We start from the raw sequence: 25,130 nt of genomic DNA, 5'->3' as shown, positions 1-25,130 counted from the left end.
CTGAGTTTAAATGTATTTGGCTAAGGTGTATGTAAACTTCCGACTTCAACTGTACGTAAATTACTTCTCATTTCTTATTTCATTTCTAAAAGAAGCTGTGATTCTACATGCTATTTAACACAAATTAATGAATGGCATCTAGGTTGTGGCATCATAAAGTACATTTACACCATTTTAATAGCTGCTATGCTCGTTTCAGTTGAGCTCAAAAGTATTATTCTTCAGCTAAGTTTTCATAATGCCATATTTTCTGGGACAGCACATTTCAAATGAAGCATCATATACATGTTTTACATTAGATACAGATACTCCATTGTTTTCCTTGTCATTAGTTGATGAAAAAACATAACTCATAAAATGTTTATCTACAGCATTCCCAAAAATAATAACGAAAACAAATTAAAACAAAGTTAAGAAAAATAAATAAAATCTAATTGTTATCTCCTTGTTATTAACATTACAGACATTTGTTTTAAAAGAATGCCACAAAAACATTCCAACTAGCTGTGGATAAAACATTTTTGAAGCACTAGTACTTCTATCATGAATATGCATATTTCAATATACATTTGTTTAACCTAAACTCAAATTCCCTATTACAGTTGATGTAGCTACAGACAGTCAAGCAAATTGAAAAGGTTATGTGGGTTTGTTTCAAACTTCCCTACTTAATTAAATAGCTCTGATTTATGTGAGAAATGTGATAGTGTGAGTTTATCTTTGTGGCCAGAGAGTTGACATCCAAAACATGCTCCAGTGTTCCAGAAATACAGACAGAATGGAACGGGGTTTCAGATGTTCAGATAAGACTTTCAAATGAAAAAGGTTTTACTTTACTCCCTAAAATATTGAATGTCACTTGATTTGATTAGGTAGTACACTTTGAATTGATTTGAGGGCCTTCAAAAGGGGGACATGCGGCCCTTGGGCCACCAGTTGCCCATCCCTGAGCGAACTAATCTGGGATGTGATTATGTATTTTGACAAAAATGAATGATAGCGGTATTAAACCACTCCAGCGGAATATCAGCAGCATTTGTGCAAAGGTTAGATGTGCCTTTCATAATGTGTTAAGCTAGATGCAAACAGAAACTTCAGGTTAAGAAGTGATAGTTGATTATTACATCCTTTGAGGTAGATCTCTGTTGGATAACAAACCGTCAATAGTAGTTTTGAAGCTATGACATCATCAAGGAAATAAACATAGAAAGAATTAAGTGAATCTATCAAATTAGACATTTTTCTACAACCAAGCCACAGTTTTGGTTCTGGTCGATATAGTGAACCATCTACTCTTGATTATTCTAGCTTCACTGCTTGTCTCTGAAGCATGGTCGTGGTGGTTGGGAAAGGGTTGTGTATTGGTTAGTTGACTAACTAACTAGCTTCCTACACTACTTCCCTCAGCCTTGGATCCCACCACTGCCACCAACTGCTCTTTCCCTTCCTGCTTTATCAGCACAGACTCAGCAGTCCTGGTAGCTGCACTCTGAAGAAACCACCTCTGGCCTCTTGGCGGGGTTACATTTCCCTAGCTCTGCCATCTTCCCGGTGTAGTCAATACACAGCACGCTTCGATGGCGCACCCCCACACCACATGTCCTCGAGCATGCCGACCAGGGACCCATCTGCCAGACAGGGCAGGGCAGGTCCCCACATGGCCGGATGTCTACCGGCCGCAGGTCCTCATCACAGGAGAAGGACAAGGTGGCCCCCCCGTCCCGGCACTCCACGTTCCTTCTCGACCAACCTGAGCCGCAGCTCTTGGAGCACTCGGACCACTCCCCCAGAGCCCACTCTGCGCCCCCTAGTGGCAAAATCGCATGTAGCGAAGCTTTACCCTCAGCTCCAGGCTTGGTGAAGGGGACATCCCTGGAGAGGAAAAAGGTGTACTTGACCCTAGGGGGAGAGGCGTCTCCGGCTGTGGACAGGAGTTGGACAGTGACTGCCTGCCGGAGCTTCTGGTAACTCAGGACCCTCTCCAGGGTGGTGGAGGAACCACTGTACCGGAGTACGGCACCCAGGACTGGGATGTCCTGCTCTGCTATGGACACAGAGAAATTCCCGTTCAGGATGTAGGAACCTTCTGTCTTCAAGGCCAGGTAGTTGCCGTCGTGTTTGATCCCGCGGTGGCTCTTTTGCTTGATGTCAATGTTGGTGGCCCCGGCCGGAATGGTCACAATGTTGTTGTAGCCAAATCTGTGTTGAATTAAATTAAGACAGAGGAAAGTGTCAGTTGAAAGCTTATACTTATCTACAGGATGTATGCTAATGTGTTTCCATGAACAGCATTTTAATGCTGTCTATGACATCAGAATCATCTTGAAAAAAAGTGAATCAGTCAACCATTTTTACGATTTTAGAGAGACAACTCTGCTCTCAAAGGACTTTCATCCTGAATATATTTGTTTTACTCACATGGCTTTATTCATCGATCCAGTGATCTTCCTGCAGGTTGTTCCATCACCCCCACACACGCCACATTTGTCCAGCTTCACACTGGAGCCGATCACCTGGTCGCAGCCAGCTTTGACGCACTGTCCCTGGACACAGATGGAGGTGGTGTCTGGGCCACAGGTGGTGCCATCAACAACCTGAAACAACATAGAGAAATATGCAAAGTATTAGCCTAAACTCCTAGAGAATTGTAAATCAAGAGTGTTGATGAGTTGGAAATTAATCAACCCAGTGATCAAAACTAGGCAAAACTGGATTCTGGTTACAATGATGTAATTTCAACAAGCTGGGTACTATTTCAAATTTGAGTAGAGTTATAGCTACCTTGGCCTCGAAGACTTTGAATTCATTGCTGTCTCTTGCTCTGCAGAACAGTTTGCACCTGTCCCTTGGTGAGACACCGTTGTACTTGGGGATCCACTGCTTGATGTTCCCATGGATGTCCAGGTATCGGTCGCTGTTGTACTTCTCACACTGCTCATCTCTGAAGCTCTTACCTGGGAGAAAGAACATGGCATATCATTATCAATCCTATCTCTACTGATGACATCTGAGCATGTCAAGGAAACTCTTATGCTACTAATTAAACTAGTATCTATACTGTATGTGATAATGCCAACTGTACAAATGTGAAATTCTATCATTGCCATGCACCATATGGAAGATGTATTTGTATTTATTAAGGATCCCCATTAGCTATACTCTTCCTGGGGTCCAGCAACATTAAGGCAGTTATATACAATTACAAATATTACATGACATTACATTTCATAACCCTTTTCACAACACATTAAGTGTGTGCCCTCAGGCCACTACTCTACTACCACATATCTACAATACAAAATCCATGTGTACGTGTGTGTAGAGTGCGTGTGTTAGCATATGTATGTGTATGCGTGTGTCTGTGCTTGGGTGCCCACCCAATGTGATTATTGAAGTGTGGATGTATTAATCAGTTATTGATTTGGATATAGTGATTGTTGGTGTTAATTTACCATGCTCATCTTGGCAGGCCTGTATGTGACAGGACTGGTACTTGGCTCTCTGTCCCACACAGTATGCTCCTCCATTCTGTGGCTTGGGATCAGTGCATTCTCTCTGGGAAAACTCCACCCCTCCGCCACATGACCTGGAGCACAACCCCCAGGGGCCCCACACACTCCAGCCTCCGTCCACAGGCTCCTACAAGATACAACCAGACAGATCAATCAGTCAATCAATCAATGAAATTGTGTTTAGAACCCTTCAACAGTTGTCACAAAGTTTATAGGCCTTGAGTGGACATTTACATTTTAGTCATTTAGCAGACGCTCTTATCCAGAGCGAATTACAGTTAGTTAGTGCATACATTTTCATACTGGCCCCCCGTGGGAAACGAACCCACAACCCTGGCGTAGCAAGCACCATGCTCTACCAACTGAGCTACAGGGGACATGTGAAATTAAATGATTCACACTACAAAAATGGAATCTCAATGCTCAGTAATGATATTCCCTTGGCTTGTCATTTGAAAACAATTACTACATGACAGTCTTGATAAGAGTTTTTCTTTGCTTGGTTAGGGTTTTTAGTTTGGCATCTCCTGTGGCATGTTGTGGCCTGGCCTGCAGTCTGCCACGCGTGTAACTGCCTCCTGTGCGTACTCACAGCTCCTGGCATGTGCTACTAAGACACAGCATTTCATTTCTCTGGGTTTTTATGAGTTGGCTGCAACAACTCCTCTAACAGCCAGAGTGTCTGGGATCACGAGCTAGTTCCTTGGAATAGGCCTGGCTGTTTTTAAATAAACTCACTTTTTAAAGGCCTGCCCCAAATATACTCTCTCACTGTTTTAAAGGCCTGCCCCAAATATACTCTCTCACTGTTTTAAAGGCCTGCACCAAATATACTCGGCCGGGCCCTCAGACTGACATTTGAGGGCCTGAATAAGAGAGGGATTTATTATTTTCAGCTGCCACGCGACAGGGCTGGTGCTGGGGCCGGGGCCGGGGCCGGATGGGGGCACATGACGAAATGAGACTACATTCTATTTCTGAAGAACAAGTATTGAAACACAGACGGGAGCCAGAAACGATCTTTCACCAAAGCAGTGAAAATAAAAAAAACACCTGTCATGGTCAAGTGTAGACGGTGAGCGAAACAGAGCGCAAGAGAGAGAAAGTAAGAAGTGAAAGAAAGCAAGAGAGAAATCATGCAGGCTATGACATAAACACTGCATACAAAAAGCAGAAGTAGGTAGTAAATCGTTGAGGTAGCCTATTTAAACATTTTTTTTCAGGCAGGTAAGAGCATTCATAAATCACACAATCAGACTGGAGGAGTTAGTGCCTCAGACAGAATCATCCGATCCCTATGCAGAAGGATGGAGGCTTTAGCTAGTCACTCAGACAGACAGACAGATAGACAGACAAAGACAGAATCAGAATGGTTCAGAAAACATACAGTACCTTTATTTTCTGCTGATCAGTCACTGCAGCACAGACACCTCCCTGACAGGTGGTGTTGGCCCCAGCACCAGCCCCAGCCCCAACCCAGCAGAGTGTGCCATCAGCCCAGGGCAGGCTGCCGTTCCGGGTGGTGCAGTGTGGCTGGCCCTCCTCCCGGCACCACAGCTGGCTGCAAGTCTGGTCCTCTGGGGTGTCCGGGCACAGGGTGAACTCCTCCCCGAAGGCCTGCTGGCACTGACGGTCCAGGTTGTAGGAGACACCGGGGGGATCAACAGGGAGAGGTAGAGTCTGCTCTGGAGGATCCAACAGACAGTCACCTGGGAGAGAGGAACATAAACAGGCACAGATAAGTCAATCAAATTGATTTATAAAGGCCTTTTTAGATCAGTTGAGAATCCATTATTATTTACAACAATGGTCTAGCTACATAAACAAACAGACACAGACACATCGACAGTCGTAAAAATTCCAGTGAACTCAGGGGGTGACAAAATGTCAATAAGATCTGGAGGACGTGTTAGTCATTGACTGACATTTGGGAGAGCTGTACATACAGTACTCTATTATACTGAAGGTGTTAGGAAGCCCTAGGGGGGCTAAAGCTCTGATAAAGGTGGGAACACACGTTCCTCTTCTATCAATCACCAGGAAACGACAACTGCAACTGGGTGCCAGTCTGCCTGAAGCACGTGAAATTTGACTGTTAAGTTTTAAAAAAACAAAACAAAAAAACAGGTGTACAACCATTTTAGCTTGAGGGGGCTATTTTCATAGCAGAATGGAATGGCCAAATACATTTCACTGAAAGATGTGTTTAGGGGAAGATACATTATTTGCCGCTAAAGATTTTGTTGCCAGAAGGTAACATCCTATCCAGAGGCTGAATCGGTGATAGAAATGGTTGTAGATCATTGCCAAACTTTACATTTAACTTTCGACTTTTGAAGCAGCTTTTCTTCATAAACTCTATGCACAACAATATACTTTAACTCCTGGCATGTCGGACAGAAGAGTTACTGCCTCTCTGCCCTGGTACAGTATGTTGCTTAATCCTATTTTGTTAGATCTTTTTAGTGGTATGGCCCCTTTAACAGAGGATAATTCTGCAACATCAGTTCACTATATATCTGTGGCAAGGCCAGTAAAGACAATGTGCTTGGCTACACTCGCTTTCTCTTCTCTGTGAGGGAAAACAGTTGTTAAAGCTGGAATGTGTGACTCACCAGCAGATGAGTCAGAGAAACAGAGAGAGAGAGAGAGAGAGAGAGAGAGAGAGAGAGAGAGATTATTTTATTACAATGTATATTGTGTACATTGTTGCTTTGGCAATATTGACGCAATGTTTTTCAAGCCAATAAAGCAGCTTGAATTTGAATTTGAATTTGATAGAGAAATTGAAGCGGAGACTGAAATATCGATGGGGGATAAATCATTGACTGAGAAAAATGTATGCTATTTCGCAACACAAATATCTGCTTTGCCTTCGATTTGCTATCTTCCATTCTAGGAGCAGGAACATCAATCTCGAGATGCCTTCTCCCAGCAATCTCAGGCATGTCTGCTGTGTGTGTGTGTCATCTGAATTATTACAGTGCTGTCTATGTCTCTGCCCTGCCATGAGCAGACAGAAGTGAAGAGAAGAGGCTCTTACTGCAGAGAGGAGCTTACTCTCCAAGGACTGTTCGTTTGGACACTCTCAGCAAAATTACAAAGTGTGGTTTTCAGAGACCATCATTTGTGGTTGATGGAGCGAGTTTAGGCAGAGTGGGCTTTGTAAAAAGAGAGAGAAAGAAAATAAACTTGTGAAATGTTAGGGGTTCATATTATAGAGGGATTTCTCACCACTCTCTGAGTCCTAAATTACATAGCACACTCTCTGTGGCAGGTGTCTATTAACTGCATAATAACAGCCTATGGCCCTTTAAGACCAATGTCTCAAAACTGTTATTCAAATTTAATGAAACTGCAAACTGTTTTTACTCGGGTTCGGTTTGTCTGGAATGCTACCTCATGACCAAAACCAAATGAAAGCTGGGAACCACATGTGAACCAATAAGAACTAACTGTCAATACAATATGTTTGTGTGTAGTAAGTAGTGCATCGGGGAATCATACATCTACACTTGATACAGTGGTTAGAGAGAATAAAATAGAAAAAAGAGAAGGAAGCACTGGGATAAAGGTTTGAAAGGGTATGTTATCCTACCATATCCATTGTCGAAGAACTCTGTGACATAACGGGCGCTACATGGCGACCATGGCAAGGTCCTGTTGAGGCTAAAGAACACAGACGCCATCATGTGGGGCCCGTCCAGGTGTCCGAACCATCTGATACAGTTATTAGAGTCGTCATGAGGCATGCTGAGTACATGACCTGAGGAGAGAAAGGAGAAGATGCTGCTGAGAGTTGACGTATGGTTTACAACATCCACTTTTCTAACTTTATTCTCATTCAAGCTAGTTGGATGATTTCGTGGTTTACAAGGAACCTAATTATGATATTAGCTGAATGCAAACAAGAGGCAAAGCAGGACAGCCATGACGGGTTACTCAGGTAGAGTAATGGACATCCATACACATTGGCCCTTACTAAAGTATCATACCTTGTGAGATAGGAAACACACAAGTATGCAGTTTGTTCGATAGTGTGTTACTGTAACATACCGAGCTCATATTTCCATAGCGTATTAACATACCTAGCTCGTGTGTCACGGTGTAGGCCGCCTGCAGACCGTTATCCTCTATTACAGAGCAGCTTCTCTTGGGGTCACACATGGTGCCCACGTCAGCCATCCCCAGGGTGTCACAACTCCTCTGACCACAGATGTCCTACATAGGGGGTACAGGGAGAGAGGGCATGAGGACTTTATCACACCGGGAAAGAGGACAAGATGAGAGAAAAAGGGCTAGAGGAGTAGGGATGTCACAACTCGTCTGCCCATAGATATCCTACATGGGGTAGAGGGAGAGGAGAGGAGAGGAGAGGAGAGGAGAGGAGAGGAGAGGAGAGGAGAGGAGAGGAGAGGGAGAGGAGAGGAGAGGAGAGGAGAGGAAAAGGGCTAGGGGAGTCGGGAGAGTAGGAAGAGGAGGGACACATTTCAGACACTGATATCCAGACATTGCTACGTTTGTTCCAGACAGAGGGGGTTTTCCCCCTAAAAGTGAAGCTCTTGCCAGCAAAACATATTTGTCAGTGTTTCCATCGTAAAATGAAGCAAATACATGGCAGCCAGCAGATTTGGGGAGAAAGGAAATTTAACTGTGTGGTATCCAAAGCACACAGTGAAGGAGGATTCAGTATTAACAAGGCCATTGAAGCTCTAGTATCAGTCACCCTTACAGACAGGGAAATTATACCACAATCCAGAAGGGTACTTTGGAGACTGGAAGGGCAAAGGGGCATGTGCTCTGCACAACACAGGAGGTTGGTGGCACATTAATTGGGGAGAACGGACTCGTGGGAATGGCTAGAGTGGAATCGGTGGAATGGTATCAAATACGTCAAACATATGGTTTCCATGTGTTTGATGCCATTCTATTTGCGCCGTTCCGGCCATTATTATGAGCTGTTCTCCCCTCAGCAGCCTCCTGTGCTACACAGGTGGAGCCCTATCTGTGCACGTGCCACCCTATCTGTGCACGTGCCTGCTTTTCACACTAAACAGAGCCAAACCAAGCTGTACTGAGCACGGCCTGGTTATACATCCACCATAGTTGCTGGAACCATGCTGAAAAGGACAATGTTAAAATAAAATATTTGAGCTAGTACAGTTTGGTCGGCACAAGAGTGTAAAAGGGTAATAGGGTTCTTCTCACCTGTCTGGTGAATTGGATAGCTGTGTCGTAATGTGCTGGGTGAATGAGATGGAATGTCTAGTGTTCTAAGTTCTCACCTGTCTGGTGAATAAGATGGCTGTATCGTAGTGTTCAAGGTGCCTCTGGCTGGAGGGGTTGAAGAGCTGCTGCCAGTTACAGAAGTTCCTGAGGGTCATTCCTCCGTTGCTGGACACCTGGGGCCCTACGTCTTCGTCCTCCACCACCAGCATCTTCACAACCACCAGGCTCACTGAGTTCTTCAGACTGGGGTGGCGGTAGACCCGCGCCGCCACTGCCATGAGAGTCAGCAGGTAATGCTGGAGAGGGAAGAGAGAGATATGCCTTTAGTAGAACTGTCAGCATTGACAGTGACACATATATTACGGAAGTGTGGCTCATGCGGGAATCGAACCCTTGTGTTGCCAGCACCATGTTTTAACCAAATGAGTGATTGGAAGGACATGTGGAAGCATGGTCAACAATGACCTGACCAATGATCTGTAACATTCAACAGTTCACTAACAGTTCACTTTTAGCTAAAGGCAAAACGTTTTCTGCAATGACTTGGTGAGCAAGGCAACATGAACTCATCAACTCAATACATCTACTGAATATTATGGACATACAGTACAAACCCAGCAAACCAAAAGTGGTTCTGTGAAGGTTCCCAGGACATTCGTTAGGTCGCGGCAAATGTTCTCATAACACAAAAACTGTCCAGTCATGGTGATGATTATACCATACCATTCACCTGATGTTGCAAGAACATTCCTAGAACACATTTCATCTGTTCTTTAAAGGTTCCCATAATGTTTCATTAGGTTGTGGGAAGAGTAAGGTGAGAACAATGTGGTGACATCACAAAATATATTTTCACAAAACACAAAAACTGTCCAGTTGTGCGGATGATTCTATAATGTTTATTTTAAGGTGTAGAAAACACTCACCTGATGTTACAAGAACGTTCTCAGAACACATTTATCTGGTTCTTTAAAGGTTCCAAGAATGTTTCATTAGGTTGTGGGAACATTGTGTGGACATGACAAGAGATATATTCCCAAAACACAAAAACTGTCCATTTGTGCTGATTATTACAATGTTTCTATTAGGTTGCAAAACACATTTGCCTGGTATTGCAAGAACATTCCCAGAACACATTTGTATGTTCTTTAAAAGTTCCTAAAATATGTATTTAGGATGTGGGAACATTGTGGGGATATGACAAGAGATACAGTAGTTTCCCAAAACTCCAAAACTGTCCAGTTGTGCTGACATTCAGATAATGTTTGTATCAGGGTGCACAAAATATTCCTTTGATGTTGGAAGAAAGTTGACAGAACAAACTTTTTGAGTTCTTTAAAGGTTCCCAGAACATTGTGTGGGTACATTACAAGAGATAAGTTCTCAAAACAGAAAATATGCTCAGTTGTGATGACATTCATACCATTTTTAAGTTATGTTGCACAGGACATTCCCTTATTGTTGTGAGAATGAAATACAGTGAGGGAAAAAATTATTTGATCCCCTGCTGATTTTGTACGTTTGCCCACTGACAAAGAAATGATCAGTCTATAATTTTAATGGTAGGTTTATTTGAACATTGAGAGACAGAATAACAACAACAAAATCCAGAAAAACGCATGTCAAAAATGTTATAAATTGATTTGCATTTTAATGAGGGAAATAAGTATTTGACCCCCTCTCAATCAGAAAGATTTCTGGCTCCCAGGTGTCTTTTATACAGGTAACGAGCTGAGATTAGGAGCACACTATTAAAGGGAGTGCTCCTAATCTCAGTTTGTTACCTGTATAAAAGACACCTGTCCACAGAAGCAATCAATCAATCAGATTCCAAACTCTCCACCATGGCCAAGACCAAAGAGCTCTCCAAGGATATCAGGGACAAGATTATAGACCTACACAAGGCTGGAATGGGCTACAAGACCATCACCAAGCAGCTTGGTGAGAAGGTGACAACAGTTGGTGCGATTATTCGCAAATGGAAGAAACACAAAATAACTGTCAATCTCCCTCGGCCTGGGGCGCCATGCAAGATCTCACCTCGTGGAGTTGCAATGAACATGAGAATGGTGAGGAATCAGCCCAGAACTACACAGGAGGATCTTGTCAATGATCTCAAGGCAGCTGGGACCATAGTCACCAAGAAAACAATTGGTAACACACTATGCTGTGAAGGACTGAAATCCTGCAGCGCCCGCAAGGTCCCCCTGCTCAGGAAAGCACATATACAGGCCCGACTGAAGTTTGCCAATGAACATCTGAATGATTCAGAGGAGAACTGGGTGAAAGTGTTGTGGTCAGATGAGAACAAAATCAAGCTCTTTGGCATCAACTCAACTCGCTGTGTTTGGAGGAGGAGGAATGCTGCCTATGACCCCAAGAACACCATCCCCACCGTCAAACATGGAGGTGGAAACATTATGCTTTGGGGGTGTTTTTCTGCTAAGGGGACAGGACAACTTCACCGCATCAAAGGGACAATGGACGGGGCCATGTACCGTCAAATCTTGGGTGAGAACCTCCTTCCTTCAGCCAGGGCATTGAAAATGGGTCTTGGATGGGTATTCCAGCATGACAATTACCCAAAACACACGGCCAAGGCAACAAAGGAGTGGCTCAAGAAGAAGCACATTAAGGTCCTGGAGTGGCCTAGCCAGTCTCCAGACCTTAATCCCATAGAAAATCTGTGGAGGGAGCTGAAGGTTCGAGTTGCCAAACGTCAGCCTCGAAACCTTAATGACTTGGAGAAGATCTGCAAAGAGGAGTGGGACAAAATCCCTCCTGAGATGTGTGCAAACCTGGTGGCCAACTACAAGAAACGTCTGACCTCTGTGATTACCAACAAGGGTTTTGCCACCAAGTACTAAGTCATGTTTTGCAGAGGGGTCAAATACTTATTTCCCTCATTAAAATGCAAATCAATTTATAACATTTTTGACATGCGTTTTTCTGGATTTTTTTGTTGTTATTCTGTCTCTCACTGTTCAAATAAACCTACCATTAAAATGATAGACTGATCATGTCTTTGTCAGTGGGCAAACATACAAAATCAGCAGGGGATCAAATACTTTTTTCCCTCACTGTAAGTCAGTTTTTATGACTTTCATAGCATATTTGTTTTAAGTTTAATATAATATTCCATTGATGTTCACATAACAGAGGAAGGCCCTAAAAATGTTCAAAGACTCAAGCCACCCTAGTCATAGACTGTTCTCTCTGCTACCGCACGGCAAGCATCCAAGAGGCTTCTAAACAGCTTCTACCCACAAGCCATAAGACTCCTGAACATCTAATCAAATGGCTACCCAGACTATTTGCTTTTACGCTGCTGCTACTCTCTGTTTATTATCTATGCATAGTCACTTTAATAACTCTACCTACATATTACCTAAATTACCTCGACTAACCGGTGCCCCCGCACATTGACTCGGTACCGGTACCCCCTGTACATAGCCTCGCTATTGTTATTTTTACTGCTGCTCTTTAATTATTTGTTACTTTTATATCGTATTATTTTATATTGTTTTTTTTGTGATTTGTTTTGGAATTCTTTCTTAAAACTGCATTGTTGGTTAAGGGCTTGTAAGTAAGCATTTCACTGTAAGGTCTACACCTGTTGTATTCGGTGCATGTGACAAATACAATTTTATTTTATTTGATCATATACATTGTACCTTGTCTTTGAGGTCCTCAGAACATTTCAAGAACATTTAGAAAAAGTTATATTTAAGTTTTACCTAACATTAATAAAACATTCTCAGCATGCAAATTTGTAGCTCCTTAAAGCATATTGGAAAACATTCCCATTAGGTTTCTCTCCAGATGTAATGGCAAATCACATTTGAGCACTAGGTGATATAGAAACACATGGAATTTTAATTTACAGGACATTTGAACAGCGTTTAATCGTACAAACACAACTATATTTATTACTCTTCATATGTTGACAATCTGCACATGTGGGGTTTGAACCTTCAATGTTTGGTTTCGCTAGCCAGATAATTAACCCTCTGCGCCACCAGGGGATAGTTGTACCCCTGTGGCTTTTTTCAGTCGAATATGGTCAATCAGGACACAGAACACGTTCAAATGTTCCCATCCTCTTCATATGCGGTGTCCTTGTAACACTGTATTTAATGATTTGCTTTCTACATCACGTGTTGAAAGTCTTATGAAATGTGATTTTGAAATTAAGAAAGGTAACAAAAAATCTCATTTCATTTGAATGTTCTGAGTCCGTATTTAAGAAGCATATGAATACACAAGAATACAAGTTATTTAAAGGAAGCTCTATCCAACTAAAATCACAGCATATGAAGAGGATGGGAACATTTGAATATCTTAAGAAATTGTGTTTTGTGTCCTGATTTACCATATTTGATTATTTTTTTAAACACACAAGGCCACAGCTATCCCCTGATGGCGCAGGTTATTTATCTGGCTGAAGATTGCTGATTCAATCCCACATATTCGGTAACCATGTATCTTTTTTTAAAGAAAGTTACATTGAGGCTCAGAGGATGTCTTTATTTCATCCAGATTTCTGAATTTAGACTAACTGCAAAAAATAAAACATTGTGCAAAAATTGACTGTTCAACGCACCCAATATAATTCCTACTTTGAGATGCTTGATATGGTCCCCCCCGGCTTATTTTTCATAATCTGAAAAGCAAAAGTGATTCTAGATCAGCACTCATAGTCTTGGATACCGTGTAAATACTGTATGGGCCCAGAAGTACGCAGCATATAAAGAGGATGGGTGAAGTGATGGTGAATAACACAGTTATCAGTATTTCCCTGGGTTAGTTATGTCCAAGAAGGCTAAAAAGGATTCATGGAATTCCTGATTACGGGATACATGGATACTGCCATGGCTATATACTGAAAAAATACAATACAAGGGCGCTTCAGTGGTAGTGCAGAGGATAAAAGGCCGGTCTTGGGAACCAGACCTAGCAGGTTCAGACCTCACATGTGCAGATTGGCAAAATACTGTACCGTGCCTTCAGAGAGTATTCAAACCCATTGACTTGATCCAAATTTTGTTGAGTTAAAGCCTGAATTTAAAATGGATTACATTGAGATTTTTTTGTCACTGGCCTACACACAATACCCTGTAATGTCAAAATGAGATTATGTTTTTGGACATATTTACAAATTTATAAAAAATGAAAAGCTGAAATGTATTGAGTCAATAAGTATTCAAACTCTTTGTTATGGCAAGCCTAAATAAGTTAGGGAGTAAAAATGTGCTTAACAAGTCACATAAGTTGCCCGGACTCACTCTGTGTGCAATAATAGTGGTTAACATGATTTTTGAATGACTGCCTCATCTCTGTACCCCCACACATACAATTATCTGTAAGGTCCTTCAGTAAAGCAGTGAATTTCAAACACAGATTCTACCACAAAGACCAAAGAGGGTATCGTGTGGAGATGGGTGAGAAAATAATATAATCAATTTTTAATTCAGGCTGTTACACAACAAATGTTGAAAAGGTCAAGGGGTATGAATACATAATAATGTCGTTTCTGAAGGCAATGTATGAAGTGTTGTATGAAAAGGCACTGAATGAAAAAAATTGTAATTTTTTTTATGAATAAATGGTTTTCAAATCTCCTATGAATGAAATAAAACTGTCCTGTGTCTCTACAACGCATTAGGAAAGTATTCAGACTCCTTGACTTTTTCCACATTTTGTTACGTTACAGACTTATTCTAAAATTGATTAAATTGTCCCCCCCCCTCATCAATCTACATCCAATACCCCATAATGACGAAGCAAAAACAGGTTTGTAGACATTTTTGTACATTTATTAAAAATAAAAACGGAAATATTACATTTACATAAGTATTCAGACCCTTTACTCAGTACTTTGTCGAAGCACCTTTTTGCAGCTATTACAGCCTCAAGTCTTCTTTGGTATGACGCTACAAGCTTGGCACACCTATATTTGGGGAGTTTCTCCCATTCTTCTCTGCTGATCCTCTCAAGCTCTATCAGGTTGGATGGGGAGCGTCGTTGCACAGCTATTTTCAGGTCTCTCCAGAGATGTTTGATCGGGTTCAAGTCCGGGCTCTGGCTAGGCCACTCAAGGACATTCAGAGACTTGCGTTGTCTTGGCTGTGTGCTCAGGGTCATTGTCCTGTTGGAAGGTGAACTTTCACCTCAGTCTGAGGTCCTGAGCGCTCTGGAGCAGGTTTTCATCAAGGATGTCTCTGTACTTTGCTCCGTTCATCTTTCCCTCAATCCTGACTAGTCTCCCAGTCCCTGCCGCTGAAAAACATAACCACAGCATGATGCTGCCAGCACCATGCTTCACCGTAGGGATGGTGCCAGGTTTCCTCCAGATGTGACGCTTGGCATTCAGGCCAAAGAGTTCAACCTTGGTTTCATCAGACCAGAGGATCTTGTTTCTCATGGTCTGCGAGTCTATAGGTACCTTTTTGCAAACTCCAAGTGGGCTGTCATGTGCATTTTACTGAGGAGTGGCTTCCGTCTGGCTACTCTACCATAAAGGCTTGATTGGTGGAGTGCTGCAAAGATGGTTGTCCTTCTGGAAGGTTCTCCCATCTCCACAGAGGAACTCTGGAGCTCTGTCAGAGTGCCCAACTGGTTCTTGGTCACCTCCCTGACCAAGGCCCTTCTCCTCCGATTGCTCAGTTTGGCCGGGCGGCCAGCTCTAGGAAGAATCTTGGTGGTTCTAATCTTCTTCCATTTGAGAATGATGGAGGCCACTGTGTTCTTGGGGACCTTCAATGCGGCACACATTTTTTGGTACCCTTCTCTGTGCCTCTACACAATCCTCAATCGGAGCTCTACGGAAAATTCCTTCATCCTCATGGCTTGGTTTTTCCTCTGACATGCACTGTCAACTGTGGGACCTTATATAGACAGATGTGTGCCTTTCCAAATCATGTCCAATCAATTGAATGTAACACAGTTGGACTCCAATCAAGTTTTAGAAACATCTCAAGGATGATCAATGGAAACAGGATGCAGCTGAGCTCAATTTCGAGTGTCATAGCAAAGGTTCTCAATACTTATGTAAATAAGCTATTTCTGCTTTTTATTTTTTATACATTTGATAAAATTTCTATAAACCTGTTTTCACTTTGTCATTATGGGGTATTGTGTGTATATTGATGAAGAAAAACGTAACGTAACAAAATGTGGAAAAAGTCAAGCGGTCTGAATACTTTCCGAATGCACTTACAATACAGTCCTCAAATGTGAATTGCCATTAAATCTGGAGAGAAACATAATGTGGATGCATTCCAATCTGCTTTCTTATGCTTTCATTTGCATGCTAAGAATGTTGTGGTAATATTAGGTCAAACTTAAATACACCATTTTCTAAATGCTCTTGAATGTTCTGAAGACCTGCAAGATGAGGTAAAATGTATATTGTGTGAACATCAATAGAATATTATGTTAAACCTAAAACAAATATGCTATGAACTTCATAAAAACGGACATTTCATTCTTACAACATTAAGGGAATGTCCTGTGCAACCTAACTTAAACATTGTTTGAATGTCATCACAACTGAGCATATTTTGTGTTTTGTAATGTACCCACAACCTAATGACATTTGTGGGAATCATTAAAGAACAGATGGAATGTGTTGTGGGAACGTTCTTGTAACATCAGGTGAATGTTTTTTGCACCCAAAAACATTGTAGAATCATCTGCACAGTTTTGGGAACTTATCTTTTGTTCCAAACAATGTTCCCACAAGCTAATGAAACATTACATTTTAGTCATTTAGCAGACGCTCTTATCCAGAGTGACTTACAGTTAGTGAGTGCATAAAATTTTTCATACTGGCCCCCCGTGGGAATTGAACCCACAACCCTGGCGTTGCAAGCGCCATGCTCTAACAACTGAGCTACAGGAGGCCTAAAGAATTCTGGGAACCTTTAAAGAACAGATAAAATGTGTTATAGGAACATTGTTGCAACATCAGGCCAATGTTTTATACAAACATACAAACGTTTGGGGAATGTTCTGTGGTGGTTGTTACAGATGTTGTGCACAACATTTTAGTGAACGCTAGAACATTCCAAGGATATTTCATCTAAAACATTTATGATAAATACATACATTTTATCAAAACAATTCTCTGAATGTTTTTGGTATGTTATATTCTTAGTGTAAGATAAAACCCTAACTAGAACTTAACTTGTGAATCTAGGTTAATGTTATGGAAATGTTCCCGGTTTGCTGGGAAGGCACTATCAATTGTACACTACCTAGTTGTTGTCAATAATACTTTAATCCTGGATTAATTTCACTGCTTAATTAATTGCAAAGAGATCTGACAACAAGCACTTTGCAGGCAGTCAGAGAAGGGACCCAAATCCATAAGCCAATTGGAATCAAATGTTTAAACATTTGTGTTTTTATTTCCATCAATAAAATGGGAGGAAGGGCCACAAAAACAAACCTCTTGGCTTGCTCTCATTCCCAGATGGTTTATACTCAAACACAAGACCCTGTGCCAACATTTTTATTTAACGTTTCATATAGACACAAACTTAGTCAGATTGTATAACATCACACGATATATTAAGACCAGAATGTCTCCATCTTTTCTGAGGTTAGTAGGTATTGACAGAGATATAAAATTAGCTCCAAGAGTATTGGGACAGTGACAATTTTTGTTGTTGTTTTGGCTCTGTACTCCAGCACTTTGGATTTGAAATTATAAAATGACTATGAGTACAGACTGTCAGCTTTAATTGGAGGATATTTTCATCCATATCGGGTGAACCTTTAGAAATTACAACACTTTTTGTACATACAGTGGCTTGTGAAAGTATTCACCCTCCTTGGCATTTTTCCTATTTTGTTGCCTTACAACCTGGAATTAAAATTGTTTTTTGGGGGAGTTTGTATCATTTGATTTACAAAACATGCCTACCACTTTGAAGATGCAAAATATGTTTTCTTGTGAAACAAACAAGAAATAAGACAAAAAAAACGGAAAACTTGAGCGTGCATAACTATTCACCCCCCCAAAGTCAATACTTTGTAGAGCCACCTTTTGCAGCAATTACAGCTGCAAGTCTCTTGGGGTATGTCTCGATAAGTTTGGCACATCTAGCCACTGGGATTTTTGCCCATTCTTCAAGGCAAAGCTGCTCCAGCTCCTTCAAGTTGGATGAGTTCCGCTGGTAAACAGCAATCTTTAAGTCATACCACAGATTCTCAATTGGATTGAGGTATGGGCTTTGACTAGGCCATTCCAAGACATTTAAATGTTTCCCCTTAAACCACTCAAGTGTTGCTTTAGCAGTATGCTTAGGGTCATTGTCCTGCTGGAAGGTGAACCTCCGTCCCAGTCTCAAATCTCTGGAAGACTGAAACAGGTTTCCCTCAAGAATTTCCCTGTATTTAGCGCCATCCATCATTCCTTCAATTCTGACCAGTTTCCCAGTCCCTGCCGATGAAAAACATCCCGACAGCATGATGCTGCCACCACCATGCTTCACTGTGGGGATGGTGTTCTCGGGGTGATGAGAGGTGTTGGGTTTGCGCCAGACATAGCGTTTTCCTTTATGGCCAAAAAGCTCAATTTTAGTCTAATCTGACCCTGAGTACCTTCTTCCATATGTTTGGGGAGTCTCCCACATGCCTTTTGGCGAACACCAAACGTGTTTGCTTATTTTTTTCTTTAAGCAATGGCTTTTTTCTGGCCACTCTTCCGTAAAGCCCAGCTCTGTGGAGTGTACGACTTAAAGTGGTCCCCAGGGTTATCTTTGGTCTCTTTGTTGCCTCTCTGATTAATGCCCGCCTTGCTTGGTCCGTGAGTTTTGGTGGGCGGCCCTCTCTTGGCAGGTTTGTTGTGGTGCCATATTCTTTCTATTTTTAAATAATGGATTTAATGGTGCTCCGTGGGTGTTCAAAGTTTCAGATATGTTTTTTATAACCCAACCTTGATCTGTACTTCTCCACAACTTTGTCCCTGACCTGTTTGGAGAGCTCCTTGGTCTTCATGGTGCCGCTTGCTTGGTGGTGCCCCTTGCTTACTGGTGTTGCAGACTCTGGGGCCTTTCAGAACAGGTGTGTGTATACTGAGATCATGTGACAGATCATGTGACACTTAGATTGCACACAGGTGGACTTTATTTAACTAATTATGTGACTTCTGAAGGTAATTGGTTGCACCAGATCTTATTTAGGGGCTTCATAGCAAAGGGGGTGAATACATATGCACGCACCACTTTTCTGTTATTTATTTTTTAGAATTTTTTTTAACAAGTTATTTTTTACATTTCACTTCACCAATTTGGACTATTTTGTGTATGTCCATTACATGAAATCCAAATAAATATCAATTTAAATTACAGGTTGTAATGCAACAAAATAGGAAAAGCTCTCTTGAACATGCACGCTTCATATTATTACATAATAAGAAATGTATAATAACAGTAACCTCAAAATGTGGCCATGGATGTGTTACTCATTTTAAGGTTGAATGTTACATCAGTTTGTAAGATAGCCTACTAGGCTATTTACTGTATTACAAAACGTTGTTGTCTGATGAAAACCTTTAAACAAACTTCTTGCCAATAGTATTTTCTTTTTTTAAATTGAAAGCAGTAACTTCCCTCAATGTACTCTGAGCATTTCATGGCTCTAGGACCAAGAAAATATATTCAAAATAGCTTCTGAAGTTTGATAACTGTATGTTCGTTAATGGGAAAATGTGGTAATTTTTTTCAATTTTCTGAAAAGTTTCTGTTTAGGAGATAAGAGGTTTTCATCGGACAGCGACGAAAAGTAATTTTTATTTTTTATTTTTTATTTTTCACCTTTATTTAACCAGGTAAGCCAGTTGAGAACAAGTTCTCATTTACAACTACGACCTGGCAAAGATAAAGCAAAGCAGTGCGATAAAAACAACAACACATAGTTACATATGGGGTAAAACAAAACATAAAGTCAAAAATACAACAGAAAATATATATACAGTGTGTGCAAATGTAGCAAGTTATGGAGGTAAGGCAATAAATAGGCTATAGTGCAAAATAATTACAATTAATATTAACACTGGAATGATAGATGTGCAAGAGATGATGTGCAAATAGAGATACTGGGGTGCAAATGAGCAAAATAAATAACAATATAGGGATGAGGTAGTTGGGCGGGCTAATTTCAGATGGGCTGTGTACAGGTGCAGTGATCGGTAAGGTGCTCTGACAACTGATGCTTAAAGTTAGTGAGGGAGATAAGTGTCTCCAGCTTCAGAGATTTTTGCTATTTGTTCCAGTCATTGGCAGCAGAGAACTGGAAGGAATGGCGGCCAAAGGAGGTGTTGGCTTTGGGGATGACCAGTGAGATATACCTGCTGGAGCACATACTACGGGTGGGTGTTGATATACTGTATTTATATATATAATATTTTATTTTTGGTTGAGTTGGAGACGTGAATCCAATATATAGTTTGTTAACATGGCGACAAGTTGATAGGCTATTTATTGTGTTTCAAAAGTTATATGGAATTGTGTTTGGTTGTCAACGCAACCAAATATCAACATTTGAAAGAGATGTATATTCTGTTTGGATAGTTCCATCTGTGCCACTGACTTAGTCTGGCTTTAATTCCAGTTTGTCTACAAATTAATAATTGATATGTTGGATTCACATCTCCATCTCAACCGAAAATCTAAGTTAAAGAATAGGACTAAATAAAATCACATTTGAAATGGACATTCAATAAAGTTTTATTTGATTTAGTCCTATTTTTTTTTTACTTAGATTGTGCGTTGAGATGCAGACATGAATCCAACATATCAATTATTAATTTGTAGACTTACTGGAATTAACTATCCAAGCAGAATATGCATCTCCTTCAAATGTTGATATTTGGTTGCGTTGACAACCAAACACAATTCAATATCACTAAATATAATTACATTTCCAATCGATCAGAGCTTGATACCCTAGGCCTATACTCCGAGTCGGTATTCATGTCATAAGCAGGATTTCCCCTTGACCACGCCCATAAATTGGGGAAAACAAACATTCGTTCCCATTGACCCCATTGTAAAAGAGCCAACTTCGTCGTTGACTTTTTGTGATACAGAAATAACAAAACATGCAGAAAAGCTGCTGTTGTTCAGTGTATGTGTAACTAGGTAAAAAAAAATCCCGACCTACGGTTTGCAATGCTCCCACGTAGGGAAATATAGCCTTTGTGAAGAGCCCTGTGGTTTCAGGCTATTTGGCGTGGGAGAGTGGGAAATGTGGGGACCCGGTGTCCAAGTAGGCTACACGTAGCTATGTGTGTGGGAAACATTTAATCACAGGTAAGACATTTAACTCATTTAGTATAGTCTGTTTGTAAGTCCACTCACTACTTGTAGCTTTATAGTCAGTTTGTTTGTGTTGGTGGTCTTGGCTAGCTTAATGTTCTGGTAGCTAGTTAGCACTCACTCGTCATGAAAAGGGGCATGAGGGAAGCCCTACAATATTACGTTTTTCTAAGTAGTGAGAATGCTCAGGATCTTTAGACATGTTGTACTTTTCTTAAATGTAATTTTGTAATTGACTAAAACAAGCAGACAAGAACATTTCATTTAAAAAAGGTCTAGTTTTTGATGTGAGATAACCAGGGGTTGTTTTCCCCACAGGCGGGTGGGGCCACAACGTTCTATTTAATACCAACTGGGACTATTAAGTCTATTTTTATTTGAATTCTGGGTTGAATTGACACAGTATTTTATTTGAACCTTTATTTAACTAGGCAAGTCAGTTAAGAAAACATTTCTTATTTACAATGACAGCCTACCCCGACCAAACCCTCCCCTAACCCGGATGACGCTGGGCCAATTGTGCGCCACCCTATGGGACTCCTGATCACGGCCGGTTGTGATACAGCCCGGGACCAAACCTAGGTCTGTAGTGATGCCTCTAGCACTGCGATGCAGTGCCTTAGACCACTGCGCCACTTGGTAGCTGTTTATGACTTTGCAAATGCTATTTAGGCCTAAATAGCATAATTGATAATATATGAGTGATAAAGTATGGTCACATTTAATTGCTATGTTAAACCTATACCCTCTGGAATTATTTTGATAGCAATAGTGAATCTATTTAGTTTTTAAGTGGAGATCACTCAACAAGCATTCTTTCGATAGCATACTGGTAATAGTCAGTGACAAATATAACAGCTAAGCAGAGCTTGGTTCAATCCCTGGATGGTAGACCAAAGGGTAGCTTTAGATATATCAACTCTCCAGTAGGAGGTGCTGCACTTTTTTTTTCTTTTGATAGTGGATATAAGTTGAAGATCTGACATTGTTTTAAAGGTAAGAATGCAACATATTTTATACAAGGTTTGTCTATGTTGAAATTTGGTTACCATGATGACATAATCCTGTGGTTGAAATTTCACCCTCATAACAACAGTTGATGACTTTTTTCAAATCAAATGTGTTTTCTACATAGATTCCACATAATAATATGCCATTTAGCAGACGCTTTTATCCAAAGCAACTTACAGTCATGCGTGCATACATTTTTACGTATGGGTGGTCCCGGGGATCGAACCCACTACCCTGGCGTTACAAGCGCCATGCTCTACCAATTGAGCTACAAAGGACCACCCACATCACAATACATTGGCAAATTACGTTGAAAGAACATTGATTTAACCATTTTGTGCCCAGTGGGGAACTTGACCCAAGCCAAAATACCAATTAAAATGCCTAACATTTTGAAACAATGCTCTTTCAATTATTGACAGAGGGGATGCTTTTGGGGACTTGCAGACTAATTAGGCCTATTGTAGACCTACTAGAAAGTAAAAGCACATTTGTTCCCCGGCTTGGCATGATAATGAATAACTCATTTTGATCATTGCATTTGCGGGAATCATTTTTCTTACTTTCAATATAGCCACATGGCCATTGGGGAGTTTTTCAAGAGAATTGGCATTTCCGACAAGCACTGCCTGTCATGGTTGTGAGAATGTGGGATGATATTGGAATTGCACAGTCATACACACTCCTCTCATGAGTCATTACATTTACATTTACATTTTAGTCATTTAGCAGACGCTCTTATCCAGAGCGACTTACAGTTAGTGAGTGCATTCATTTTTTTTGTTTTATTATAATTTTTTTATTATTATTATTATTATTTATTTTTTTCATACTGGCCCCCGTGGGAATCGAACCCGCTGCCCAACCTGGTCTTAGAGCATTTCGTTTTATTCTGTACGTAATTCCACGATGTGCAAGTACCACAATGTGCAATTTAGTATGATATGTTACATTTCGTATGGTATTAACTTGTGATTACAATTGATATATTATGATATATTATGAATTGCAATTCATACAATATGTTACGAATTACAATTCGTAACATGTGCAATTCATAAAATATGTTATGAATTTGCAAAATGTACAATATGTTATGAATTTGCAAAATGTATGATATGTTACGAATTCCGTTTAGTTGTTGCTAACGTTAGCTAGGTGGCTAATGCTAATGTTAGCCAGCTGGCTAATGTTAGCTAGGCAAGGGGATAGGGTTAAGGTTAGGGTTAGAAGTTAGGTTAAAGGATTAAGGTTAGGGTTAGAATTAGCTAAAAGGGTTAAGGTTAGTCGTTGCAAAGTACCTAAAAAGTACCAAATAGTTGCAAAATTGCTAATTAGCTAAAATGCTGAAGTTGTCCATGATGAGATTGGAACAAAGGTTGCTAGACATTTGCGTTATATGTCCATCCACCCTTCTTTTGTTTTTGCCTTAAGTAACCTTCTATCTTATGTAACCATACCAAGTAACATATACTAATTTAGATTTACTGATTTACGTTTACTATGTTACGCCTTGTCTATGAGACCAGGCTGGGCTGCCCTGACAGTTCCATAAATGACTTTCAGGGCTTATTTCTGTCTGGAAAATTAAACTGCTTTGGAAACCCTTCGTGTGTAATGACGCGTTTAGACATGTGCCCATCACATTGCAGCCAATGCCAAAAAATATATATATTAGTGTATTGGTTTATAATTTTAGTTAATTATATATGCAATTTGTGGTTATCAATTTGTGTCAGTTCATGCCCTCACCTTTATTTCGTCTCCATAGAAATGTGTCATTGAAGCGTCTGCTACGACCAGCGTCTCGATATATCTTGGAGAGGAGACAAACCGTCGCTTCCGTCCCTTCGCTCTCTCAGCATCATCAACAGGAGATGAAGTGCCGTCATCTGTGGCCAGACGGCTCTTATCCTTCACCTGATCAAAAGCTTGGAAAGTCTTGGAAATCTTTTGTGCGTCGGTCAAAACTCTCCTTTTTATAACGTGCACCTGCAAGAGTGATCTCTCTATTTTACCTTGGCCAAGAACTTTGGGTTTAATTAGATACTCATACCCGTGCGCTATGAAGGACCCTTGCATCCCGTGGCACAGGCTCACCACGACAGCAGATTCCTGGTCGGTGTCCACATTCCCTGAGTAGAAGCAGCCGGTAAGGTCGTCCCTATTCCCTTCTGTCTTGGTGATACCACCGGTAAAATGTCCTGATCTGGTGCCGTTGAAAAGTGCAGCCAGATGTTTCGATTGTATGTGCTGAATGGTTAACGTTGGAGCAACAAACGAGTCATCCGGAGTCAAATTCAGTGTGAAGTCCTGGCCGAAAGCTGTCAATCTGAAGCTCTGTTCCTCCTCGCTCCTTTTCCATAGCCGACCGATGGTCTTCACACTGTTTCTGACGGGGATGGTCTCCTCCGAGTGAAACAATTCCGACAGCACAACGTTGGTTAAGGACAGGGTTAAAAAAGTGATATGCAAAGTTGAACCCATTTTATTACTACCACAAGCACCGTTTCTATCAAAGAAACGATGTAAATGTGTGTTAAGATTTTTTTTCTTCTTAATATAGAAATTGCAATGAATAAAGAAGAGCGCGTATGACAGGTACCATACAGTCTTGGGTGCTCAACGTAAAATTGCGCTATAAATCTTATTCGTAAAAATTAAACAACCACCAACACATCTATAACAGATGCAAAACAGTAGATTATACTAAAAATAAATAATTCGTTTTATAGTTAGTTGAAGTCAGGGCTCGAGACCTGTAGCAGACTGAATAAGCGGCGACTGCTCGTGACTGTGGTATTTATACAGCCTCGCTCTTCTAAAACATAGGCCTATGTGGTTTATTTTTTTTATATCATTTGCTGCTGCTCTCCCCACCCCCTCGTGCTTACAGAAAAAAAACATCAACTAAAATCAAATTGATCCAATGGGACCACACTGGCACGCCCACTCTTCAATAGCTCCAACAGATATTCTGGACGGGAAAGCATAATCGGGATCCTTGGGACGTTCCTGGACCGCGTCAGGTCGAAGTAATACCAGTAAACCG

The 25,130-nt window shown here is 41.0% G+C and overlaps 1 protein-coding gene across 1 annotated transcript; it reads right to left on the bottom strand.

The window, feature by feature from the left end:
• adamts8a (ADAM metallopeptidase with thrombospondin type 1 motif, 8a) lies at window positions 1-24,860 on the bottom strand. The gene is made up of 9 exons (XM_041894525.2): window positions 23,831-24,860; window positions 8,798-9,037; window positions 7,601-7,733; window positions 7,111-7,278; window positions 4,905-5,221; window positions 3,453-3,639; window positions 2,782-2,954; window positions 2,419-2,594; window positions 1-2,199 (listed from the first exon to the last, which is right to left on the bottom strand). Exons 1-9 carry the CDS (start codon window positions 24,563-24,565, stop codon window positions 1,467-1,469), a joined length of 2,862 nt encoding a protein of 953 aa, XP_041750459.2. The 5' UTR covers window positions 24,566-24,860; the 3' UTR covers window positions 1-1,466.
• Window positions 24,861-25,130: the final 270 nt, after the last annotated feature.

This window comes from Coregonus clupeaformis, chromosome 13 (assembly GCF_020615455.1).
Source record: "Coregonus clupeaformis isolate EN_2021a chromosome 13, ASM2061545v1, whole genome shotgun sequence".
Taxonomy (NCBI): Eukaryota; Metazoa; Chordata; class Actinopteri; order Salmoniformes; family Salmonidae; genus Coregonus; species Coregonus clupeaformis.
Note: the sequence above shows the minus strand (reverse complement) of the source record. Positions and strands in the feature narration are given on the sequence as shown.

Bases quoted from the DNA above. Each gene is read 5' to 3' on its own strand.
- adamts8a (XM_041894525.2), bottom strand. From the start codon at position 24,565: ATGGGTTCAACTTTGCATATCACTTTTTTAACCCTGTCCTTAACCAAC. The intron at 7,734-8,797 runs GTGAGAACTTAG...CCCCCTATGTAG, and splicing joins CCATCTTATTCACCAGACAG to GACATCTGTGGTCAGAGGAG. The intron at 5,222-7,110 runs GTAGGATAACAT...CCTCTCTCCCAG, and splicing joins GTTCTTCGACAATGGATATG to GTGACTGTCTGTTGGATCCT.